An 11355-nucleotide genomic window follows, 5' to 3' on the forward strand; every position below is an offset into this window, starting at 1 on the left:
GTGACTCAGCTCAAGGCTGTCATGGCGCTTCTTACAACACCCGCGCTTTTCCTGCTCCTCTTCTGCGCTGCCGTGGGCCCTACGCTGTGCTGGGATCAGCCGGGTGAGATCTGTAGGGCTGGGTCTGTGTCTCTATGAGGTTCTCTCGCCTGAAGGAGCCTCAAGCCCCTGAGATGACCCTTCTGCCGTTCCCGTCACCATGGCGGTGGCAGGGAGACGCGGCGTTGCTGGGTTAGCTGCGGCCTAGCCGTGCCAGGGCTTGCGCCAGGAGAGTGTTTCGGTTTGAGCTTCTTTTAAGTCGTCTTGTACCGCAGTAATAATCCCGCTATGTGGTCAGCGGTGGTTATACGCTCTAAGAGGGAATAACACAGATCCTTCCCCGAAGGACGTGGCGGGACTCGTCCGTCTGATGCTTCTTAGAGCTTCATCTCCTGAAGAAGCGCGTTCTTGCGCTTTTTGTGTTTACCGAGTTTTTCCTAAAGGAGGCCCTTGTGGCAAAGGAGAAAATGCATCTGCACAAGCGTTGACCTTTCTGCTACCTGTTTCAGGGAGGCTTCTGCTGAGGGAGGTACAGGCGCTTACTCTTCACAGAGGTCAGTACACAACATCTCGGCGAACACCTGCAGTCCCTCAGTTACAGTGCACAGGAGGCACTGCTGGATGTTCCCATATCCCTGAGGTTGTTCAGTGTTACAACAAAGGTTGGGACGGCTATGATGTACAGGTAACTGCTTAAAATTTGTTAAACGTTTAATTCTTTCCTAGACTTGATAACTTCTGAAGGACGAAACAGCCATGAGCTAGGCTGTCGCTTCAGTTTGCTTTTTGTTTGCCATGGTTTAACCTCCCTCAGCAATTAAATACCACACAGCCATTTGCTCAATCCTCTCCTGTACGATGGGGGAGAGTATCAAGAAAAATCAAAAGATTGTGGGTTAACAGAAATGTAATTTAATATGACAGAAAGGAAGAGAAAGTAATCGTAGCAATAAGAGAATATACAAAACAAATGATGCACAATACAATTACTTGCCACCCACTGACTCGTGCCCAGCCAATCCATGAGCTGTTGCATACCCTGGCCAACTCCCCCTGGTTTATACACTGGGCATGAGGTCATTTTGTATGGAATTGGCATTGGCCACTTTGATTCATTTAAGTCAGCTGTCCTTGCTATGCCCATCCCAGCTTCTTGTACATTCCCAGCCTCTTCTAGTAGGGCAGTATGAGAAGATGAAAAGTCCTTGACTTAATAGAAACACTGCTTAGCAACACCTAAAACATCATTGTGTTATCAACATTATTCTCTCACTAAATCCAAAACACAACGCTGTATCAGCTACTAGGGAAAAAAATTAACTTTATTCCGGATGAAACCAGGAGGAGCTTCGACAACTGAAACTTAATCTAAATACTTTTGGGGGACGGAATTTCCAGAAGTACTGTAGGTATATCTTTGAACTATGCCTGAAGGCTCTAGTATAAAAACAAAGCTTCAGTGGTTTTGATTAAAATGTTACTTGGGTTTGTAAAATTTAATTCTTGTGAACCCCAGAAGGTGCTATTCTTTGATATTGCTGCTTGGATTTCCAATTTTTGTTAGAGTAGAAAGGCTTCTTTTTTTCCCTCCCCCTTTTTTTCCCTCCCCCTCTTTTTTCCCTCCCCCTCTTTTTTCCCTCCCCTCTTTTTTCCTCCCTCTTTTTCCTCCCTCTTTTTTCCCTCCCCCTCTTTTTTCCCTCCCCCTCTTTTTTCCCTCCCCCTCTTTTTTCCCCTCCCCCTCTTTTTTCCCTCCCCTCTTTTTTCCCTCCCCCTCTTTTTTCCCTCCCCCTCTTTTTTTCCCTCCCCCTCTTTTTTTCCCTCCCCCTCTTTTTTTCCCTCCCCCTCTTTTTTCCCTCCCCCTCTTTTTTTCCCTCCCCCTCTTTTTTTCCTCCCCCTCTTTTTTCCCTCCCCTCTTTTTTCCCTCCCCCTCTTTTTTCCCTCCCCCTCTTTTTTCCCTCCCCTCTTTTTTCCCTCCCCCTCTTTTTTCCCTCCCCCTCTTTTTTTCCCTCCCCCTCTTTTTTCTCCCTCTTTTCCTCCCCTCTTTTTTCCCTCCCCCTCTTTTTTCCCTCCCCCTCACACGTGTCAGTTGCAGTTAGAAGTTCAGATGCTTAGAAATTTCTTACCATGTGGCATTTTAGATGATTTGTCAGTAACTGCAGCTTTATTTGAGAGCATATTTGGGGGAGGAAGGTGTTTTCATCTCTGGCACAGGGTATTTATTTTGTATTGGGTTTATTTTTTCAGTGGCAGTGCAAAGCAGACTTGGAAAGTACCTACCGTTTTGGGCGAATCGAAGTGAGCTGTGAAGGCTATGATTATCCAGATGATCCTTACATCCTAAGAGGCTCCTGCAGTTTGCTTTTCAGGCTAGAGTTGACTGAGGAAGGTGAAAGGAAAGTGAAGAACTCTGGAAGCTTTGGCTCTAGCTATTATCAGTCATACAAGGATTCTTCTGATTCTGTTGGTGGAGCAATCATTATAATTGTTCTTCTGGTTCTTGGTTTTGGAGCATACAAGCTCTTCCTCAGTAATGAGCAGCCACATCAGAGTTTCAGTGACGGTGATGGATTCACAAGGCCTTCCTGGCAGAGTCAGCAGGCACCTCCTCCTCCTGGTTTTAAGTACGGCTTCACAGGTAGGGCTCTAAGCCATTTATAAATATTCGAAAGAGCAAGCGGGATGGTACTGCGGGACAGACTTAAAAACAGAGTGTTGGCAGTTGACTGCTAAATTGGTTGCAGAGCCTGCAGTTAGCTTTGTATTCTGATCTTTGCTCAAAAGTGGAAGTAAGAACTTGGTTTCCCACAGGCTTTCAGAGCAGGTTGTGCAGCAAACTTCCCTTTGAACCCTTGAAAATCTGTTTTCCCATGCTCTGCGTGTGTTGTCATCATGCTCTGTGAAATAGGAGGATCATGACAGGGAAGAATAATTCTCTTAAGTAATCTGGATAGAGAGTATTCTCACACAAGCAGGAACTCTTCGAAACTTTACAGAAGGGTCTTTCAGCTGTTGGCCTACCTGACCCCTGAGTCTGTTCACAAAAGTTGGAGTTAAGTGTCATCTACCAGTCCTCTGTTTAATAAGTGCTTCAGTGTAGTCCCAGTAGTTGAAAGATTTGGTTCCCAGGGCAGAGAACGGTGTCTGTGAACAGTCATTAGTGATGTAGTGCCTGCATCTCATGTAGTACCTTTCTTCTGAAATGGGAAATTGTATAAGCAGTGACAAGGCTGCTGGTAGGAAGAGATGCACTTTTTATCTTTCCAGAAAACTGATGACTTTTATCGCTTAATAAATGATCTGCCCTTAATGTGTAAGGGAAATAAATGTGATTCATCTGGTGTCTGACCAGCTCATTTAACCCTCTGAATATGTGAGATGCTCACAGCCCTCAAGCTCAAATTATGTTCTGACAAATTGCATCACTGCTTTTTCTTTTTCCTGAGATGGAAAAAAGATTCTATCAAGTAAATAAATAGAAATGATTAATTAAATTTACTTAAAGGCATATATTTCAGTAATGCTCTCTTCCATGTTGGCTCAAGCCTCTTGGCCAACAGAGGGTGCCAGTATAACTCTTTTGGATACTCTTGTGCAGGGTAGGTGCAGCAGAAGCTTTCCTGTGTATCTGCAGCAGGAAATTAAAGGGTTTCTGCTCTATTACTAGTGGCTTTGGAAATTGTTTTCCATGTACTTATTTCAAGCTTCAGACAATCTTGTCCATGCTGTACATGCATCCATGACCTTTTGTGGACCACTGGCATTCTCCTGGTATCTACTAAGAGCCCTGGTCATAAAACAGGGCTCTGTGTTCCTGGGCACAGGCAAAACAAAGGAAAGAGTTACTTTCTTCTGTCCCGTTCCTTGTCAATTAATTGCACCAATGCATTTGTCATGCCTGAAGACTGGAGGAAAGAAGTCACTCCTGTCTTCAAAAAGGGCAAGAAGGAGGACCCAGGTAACTATAGACCAGCCAGGCTCACCTCCATCCCTGGAAAGGTGATGGAACAACTTATCCTTGGTACTGTCTCAAGCCATGTCAAGGATACGAGGGTCATTAGGAGCAGTCAGCATGGTGTTTTGGTGGGAACTCACGTTTGACCAATATGACAGCCTTTTATGAGGACATAACCAGATGGATAGATGATGGTAGAGCAGTGGATGTGGTTTATCTTGGTTTCAGTTAAGCATTTGACACAGTCTCATACAGCATCGTTGCAGCTAAACTGAGGGAGGTGTGGTCAGGATAAACAGGTAGTGAGGTGGATTGTCAACTGGTTGAAGGAAAGAAGTCAGAGAGTTGTGGTCAATAAGAGAGTCTAGTTGGAGGCCTGTATCTGGTGGGGTCCTTCATAGATGTGCTGTTCACAATATTCATTGACAACCCAGATGAGGGAACACTGTCAGCAAGTTTGGTGATGACACAAAACTGGGCAGAATGGCTGACACACCAGAAGGCTGTGCTGCCGTTCAGCCAGACTTAGGGTAGGGAGTTGGGCAGGGAGAACTTTAATGAAATAAAACAAGGGCAGGTGTGGAGTCGTGCATCTGAGAAAAAACAACCTCATGGACCAGTATAGACTGGGGACTGACCTGTTGGAGAGCAGCACAGAGGGCAGAGACCTGGGGGTCCTGGTGGACAGAAAGATGACCATGAGCCAGCAATGTGCCCTTGTGGCCAAGAAGGCAAATGGCATCCTGGGGTGTATTAGAAGGGGGTGCAGTTAGTAAGAGGTTCTCCTCCCCCCTTCTCCTCTGCCCTGATGAGGCTGCATCTGGAATATTGTGACTAGTTCTGGGCCCCTCAGTTTAACAAGGACCTCAGGAAACTTCTTGAAAGAGTCCAGCACAAAGCCACAAAGGTGACTAAGAGAGTGGAATATCTTCCTTACAAGGAAAGGCTGAGAGATCTGTTTCTCTTTAGCCTGGAGAAGACTGAGGGGTGGCCTCATTCGTGTTTATAAAGATGTGAAGGGCAGTGTCAGGACGATGGAACCAGGCTCTGCTCAGTGATGTCCAATGATAGATAAGGGACAATGGGTACAAGCTGGAGCAGAGGAGGTTCCAGGGAACATAAGGAGAAGCTTTTTCATTGTGAGGATGATGGAGCCCTGGAACAGGCTGCCCAGAGAGGTTGTGGAGTCTCCTTCTATGGAGACATTCAAAACCTACCTGGATGCGTTCCTGTGTGACCTGCCCTAGGTGATCCTGCTCTGGCAGCGGCTCGGACACTATAGTCTTTCCAGGTCCCTTCCAACCCCTAATGTTCTATGATTCTGTGATTGTAGGAATCTGAAATCTAGCAAGGGTAGGACCTTGAAAAATAAATTTTCTTGATTATGATTATTACTGAAAATTGAGATGCTTGAAATGCACATCGGGAGCCATATAATGCTTAATTTATGGCATAAATGATTTCTCCTTACATTTCAGAGTAAGAAGGAAAGACCTTCTGACTGTGGGGCCTTCTGACTAGTTAATAAAGATATTAACTGTTATGGTACTTCATGCATTTAGTGTCTTCCTTAAATTATGGCCTGGGGGCAAAAGCACATTTCTTGAGTTTGTGTGTATCCATGTGTTCCAGGCATGTATTAGTCTTTGACAATCTGAACAGTAATGAAAAGCAGTGTCGTTCACTTATTGCTGTTAATATTTAATTCACCTCATTTTAAATCTCCTTAACATGCAGAATGTGTCCTGTGAAACTTGTTTAGCTAGTCTATCTTAATTAAATTCTACTTTGTTAGTGGTTTGACATGACCCTTAATGCTTACTCTAGATACTTCAACAAAAAATTACTCTTTTCTGAGTCAACATTCAGCCATGGTGCTTTTGAACAAATGAGTTGGTTCATCTCCCCAATTAACACAGTCTTTACAGTGAATTAAGTAGTAGTTTGTTGTTGTTGGGGGTCTTTTTTTTTTTTTTTTTCAAATCACCATAGTTTAATGGCTAATATATCATCGCAGTCAGACTTTATCTTTCTCCCAAAGCATTCAAAAAATTAAATTCAACATCACATCCTATGAAACCTAAACTGATTATTTTAATTTTTTTTTAAATTTTTTTCCTTCCATGACTTAAAACAATCCACACCAGTTTGAAGACAAACTAGGCCCTGTAAAACTTTTGCATCCAAAGTCTCTAGTCCACTTGTTTAGGTCAGCATATTTCAGGAAGACCCTAATATTACTTTCAGTCCCTGCCTTTTATACTGCCCTGTGTGTTAAACCTCTGATCGAGCTTGTTCTTACATCTGTGTTTTTCTCTAGACCAGCAAATTATTCTGCTTTGGGTTTGTGTTTTCTCTTTTTATTTCTAACTAGAAGACATCTGGTTCTGAGTCAGAACCTCGTGTTAGGCAGGTCACGTGAAAAATCTGTGACTCTCGCCTTCCTGCACAATCCACTCAATATGCTTGCGGTTTCATCAAGGTATTTGTCAAGCTTGGTGACTCATGCATAATAAAAACTTTGCAATGTGATTGCAGTTAGTATGTCTTTTGATAACAAATGCCAGACTAGGATTAGCAGAAACAATACAAAGTAATGTTGACCATTAGACTGAGCCACTGTTACTCAAAACAGTGCAGCTGTTCGAGTGAGGTTAGAAGCTCTGTTCTTAGTGCTCAGTTCAATGTTTGATCTTACCTACTTGAATTCTCTTTCTGCATCTGCTTCTGGCCTGTTGTGACCTTGAGCAGATTATTCTTCGTTTTATTTTCAGTTTTTAATCTAATTTGTCTGTAAATATGCAGGCAGGGACTCTTTGTCATGTGTTGCAAACATCAGGGCTGTGAGATTGAGTGAAAGCTGGTTTTTAGCATAAAGCTCCTTACATTAGTGTTCATTTCTGTGTTTTTTCCTGCTTTCTGAACTGAGGCAATTCAAGTTAAGTTTGATCAGCAATCTACTGAAATCAGGGGGGGTGTATTTTTTCAGGGGGTGTACATATTTTCCATTTTCTTGAACTAGAGGAGAGTCTTGTTGCAACAGCTGGACTGAGGATTAGGTGCCACTAACTGATGTGGTTTACATTTTGTTTAAGAAGGTAACAGCTTTGGAACTCACTCCCATCATGGAACCAGTTCAGGACCAGGATTTTGGACTGGATTAGGAGCAGGAGGTTTGCTGGGATACTTGGCTGGCAGTCACAGGTAAACTATGCATGCTATCTGGTTTTAAGTATTTAAACTTTCAGGGGGTATGCCATATACTGTTTGCATGGTTTCTAAGATTTCATGCCTCTATTGTTCAAGCTTTAAAACCCTACTCCTAGCACAATTTTGAGGAGCAATCTATAGCTCCAGCAGGAGAGACTGACTTCTGAATGTGTTTATGGGGAAGAAGAATTGGAAGGACCCAGGTATTCCATTCTACTTTAGCTGATCACTCTGACCTGGCCTGTTGGCCTGTAAATGTAAGATGACCATTTAAACAATACATTTTGACTGCATTAGAATACAGATAATATGAAGCATTTCCTAAAGTCAGCGTGTGTGGCAGCTGTTCTGTGACAGTGTGGTCAGATTAAAGAGCCCTTAATCAACAGTCTCCTAATGGCCCATGCATGGAATTCCAAGAGGCATGGTTTTCCAAAGGACTTGTAGGTCATATGTAAGTTGTGTTTTGGAAAAATGTAACACAAACAGCATTTAAAAGCAGTTTCAGTGCTGGAGTAAACATCCGCTGGTCATATTGGCTAAACACTTTAAAACGTTTCAAATGCAGCATTTTAGATAAACAGTTTAAAGGGAGTAATTACTGCTATTTTAGGCTTCACTGGAGAAAAATTTGCAGCTCTTGCAGGAAATCTTCAGAGCCCAAGCAGTTTTCTCTGTTTATCAGATAACTGCATTTGCATCAAGTCTAATCCTGTAGGAATGCAGTAATAGATTAAATGTAACCACATATGTATTTTTATGTTGAAAGTTTAGGAGTAAGGTCATGTGGACACATGTTAAAGCATCTTCCTCCATTGTAGAGAGCTTTTTGGTAAATGACAGAAACCTTCTCAGGATTTCCCATTTATTAAGGAGGTAAAAACTTGGGATGTAAGAGAGTTTCTGGAATATCCAATACTTTTAACTAGTCTTTGGTCCACCGTTTTACTTTTTTGTCAGTTGTCTGAAATGATGTGCCAGAAAATGCTAGTGTCAGAAAGTGAGACAGCTATTGGTAAATTTCAACACCAGGAAGTTCCATATCCATAGAAATGAGTAATTTAAATCATTGAGTCAAAGGTCATGATTTGTTAGTCTTACTCATAAAACCTTCTCAAAATAGTTAACAGAGTGATGTTTTCTTTTATCTTGCATGGCCACAACATAGGTGTTACCAAACTGCATTTAAAGATTCAGATATAAAATCTACTTTCTCGTCTGACAGAATCTAAGGACAGAATCTCAGAGAGAAAAATGTCCTCCTGCAATTGATGGAATTGCTTAACCTGAAGAATTAGGTTTAATTTCTGTTTGAAAGTCTACAGATGTTATTTTGACAACACTGATTATCCTTGTTCTCAACATGTTAGTTATATTAACTGTGGAGACTTCTAGTTTTGAAACAACTTCTTGCATACCGTTTTCCCTCAGAGATCCAGTCCCATTGTTTGGAATGGTAACTTCATTTTTTATACAGTCACTAAAGAAGCCTTTCTTCTACTCTTTGTCATTAGAGCACAGCCACGTTCCCCATATTACAGTATGTGGACAGATCCCACAACTGCACCTCCAATGAGTGGGCCACTAAGCAATTCCACACAAGGCAACAGTTCAAGAACAAGAACTGCTTCTGGTAAGGCAAAAGACATTTTAATCTCCTGAAGCTCAAGAAACTCTGACCTGTCAAAAATGCACAGGGGTTAGCTGAGGTTCCACAAGCAGTCTTTGATTTATTTTACCAACTGGTACCAATGGGCACGTAACAATGTTCCTTATTTCTGTTCCGTGTGAAGTAGGGCAGCACTACGGACCGTGAAACTCACCACAAGCCTGGGCTTGGTACCATCAGTATTGGGTTTGTCTTTATCTGCAAGGTGTATTAGTTTAAGGCTTTCCCCTGATTGCATGCTACACATGCCCTTCTCTAGCAAACATGTACAAATATGATTTATTTGTAGGAAGCAGGTTGTCTGATCTGCAAGAATAGCTTATTTTCCAGGCCTGTCACACCACAATTGCTTGCTGTTCTACTTTATGTGAATGGTTAACTCATCTGTCTTGCCACCTTTAGCCTTTCTAGAACTGGACAGCCCAGTGGAAAGGCTATAGTGAAGCTGACACTTTCTTTTTTTCTTTGCAGGCTTTGGGGGCACAAAACGAAGATGAAATCCTTGATGTTATTACCTCTGAGTGATTAAACTAAACATTCCTGGTTACTAGTACATGTTTCTTATTAGTAGCAGGCTTCAGAAGTGAATATGAGGAGTGAAAGACTAGGTAAAGAATTCATCTTTTTCCCTGTGGATATGTGGACTCTCTTTAGGGTATCACAGGTACTGCAACATCTACTTTTTCAAAACAGCAGCTTCTCGTAAGATACAAAATGCTCACCCAAGCTAAGAAGAGTGATTTTACAGCACATATATATCTCTCTGTACTTCAAGAATTATGGTAATGGTAGCCTTACCTGATTTTCAAAACAAGTAGTTTACTCATATTCTGGCTTTAAATTCAGTTAATCCAGAATTTCAGAGTTTTTCTTTTTCTTGGAAGTCCAGCATCTCAAAGGCCTAGTGTATAATACACCTGCTATCAAAGGGGTGCTGCTCTTTGAAGCCACCTATGTCTTTGTGAAATTCATGTGAACATTACTGTAAGTGCAGTCAGCTACTCAGGTTTGTGTTAGGGTTTTCCATAGTGGAAAAGAGCAGAAACAGAGAGGCTAACATTAATATAATCTATGTATCTGTGCTTTGTGACTATTTGAGACAAAATCTGCAGCCTGAGGATTCTATGTTTTAGGATTTATCCAAGTGGCTGGACAAACCTGGGGAGATTGTTTATAAATTATTTGAAAAATAATAAATAAGCTGAGAAGAGGCAAGATGGTCCTTCCCAGTCTTTGCCCACCCTGAATGTCCAAACTTTCTGTTTTAAGGTGGATGTTAGCAATGCTGTGAGAACTTCTGATGTCAACAGTCTGTGCTACCAGATAATCTGTTCAGAACACAGTAAGCCAAAGATGCTCATTGCAAAAGGGAAGGGAGCATTCTCAGTCCAAAGCTGATGGTATCTCTGGAACATAATAGGCCTTGAGACTAAGCAAAGAAAGGAAATTGAATGTCTAATGGGATGTAAACTTTGCCAGATGTACTTCTTAAAAACAAAGTGCTGTCAAAGAGTGGGAAGCAGAGAGACCTTGCTTTGTTCTGTGATGATATTGGGACCCTGAGAAGTGACATACCATTCTTGTATGATTGACTGTGCCCTGGGGGAGGCATTGATGAAATTTCTCAGGACTAGGGAGGGAAGGGAAGAGTGAATAGTAGGCTGCTTGACCCACCAGGTCTTCTTCAGAGGCCATCCTAATAAAGCTTACAAGCGGGTGCCTGCACCGCTTTTCTAGGTTGGCTGAGAAGCATAGCTTTTATCCTTCTGAAAATACTGTGTCTGGAAGTTGATGTAAACTATTAACAGCAAAAGCCAAGCACTATTCTGGTGATGCAGCGTGCATCTCCACAAGGAGATGTAGCAGGTATGGTTAGTCTAAGAAAGTAACTTCAGTGTTACTCATCAAAAAGCAACTGTGTACTTTCATGAGTATAGAAATAATTGGCTCAGATTATAAAGCCTGAGTTTAGCATCTGGCTTAAGCAAGGAAAAAACAAAACCAAACAAAAAACACAAAAAGAAGAAAAAAAGAAAAAGCCCCAAAAACTAACACCATAGAAATCTTTAAAGTCAACAGAAGCTATGAAAAAGTGTAATGCATGTCCTGAAAATGTAGGAATCATGATAAAACTGGTAATTTGAGGATAAAAAAATTGATTTGCTGCTCAGAGCTGCTAGAGGATTGGGGGAAAATATCTTCATTAAGAGGCTGGTCTGTCAACCTAGAAAGGGAAATGGCAAAGACCTTACTGTTGGTCTACTAAAGTTTGAGGAAAAGTATATGATAAATCTTTACCTTTTGTAACAAATATAGAAAAATAATGTATTTTAAATGTGGAGTTTTTACTTATGCTGTAGTGTGTTCAGGTTGTCATAGTGTGTTGAAGCTTGTCATAGTTAATACTCTCTTTGTCAGCTAATTGCAGAACAATGAAACTGGATTTTTGCTAACTGGGTAGTTTGAAGCTGCAGTTCACTCTTGT

At 41.7% G+C, this 11355-nt stretch overlaps 1 protein-coding gene across 1 annotated transcript; it reads left to right on the forward strand.

Annotated features, from left to right (window-relative positions):
* Positions 1 to 10: 10 nt before the first annotated feature.
* On the forward strand, positions 11 to 9707 carry SARAF (store-operated calcium entry associated regulatory factor). Its single transcript, XM_054382939.1, has 6 exons — positions 11 to 103; positions 549 to 724; positions 2284 to 2674; positions 7087 to 7195; positions 8716 to 8834; positions 9342 to 9707. Exons 1-6 carry the CDS (start codon positions 22 to 24, stop codon positions 9365 to 9367), a joined length of 903 nt encoding a protein of 300 aa, XP_054238914.1. The 5' UTR covers positions 11 to 21; the 3' UTR covers positions 9368 to 9707.
* Positions 9708 to 11355: the final 1648 nt, after the last annotated feature.

This window comes from Indicator indicator, chromosome 8 (genome assembly GCF_027791375.1).
Source record: "Indicator indicator isolate 239-I01 chromosome 8, UM_Iind_1.1, whole genome shotgun sequence".
NCBI classification, from domain to species: domain Eukaryota; kingdom Metazoa; phylum Chordata; class Aves; order Piciformes; family Indicatoridae; genus Indicator; species Indicator indicator.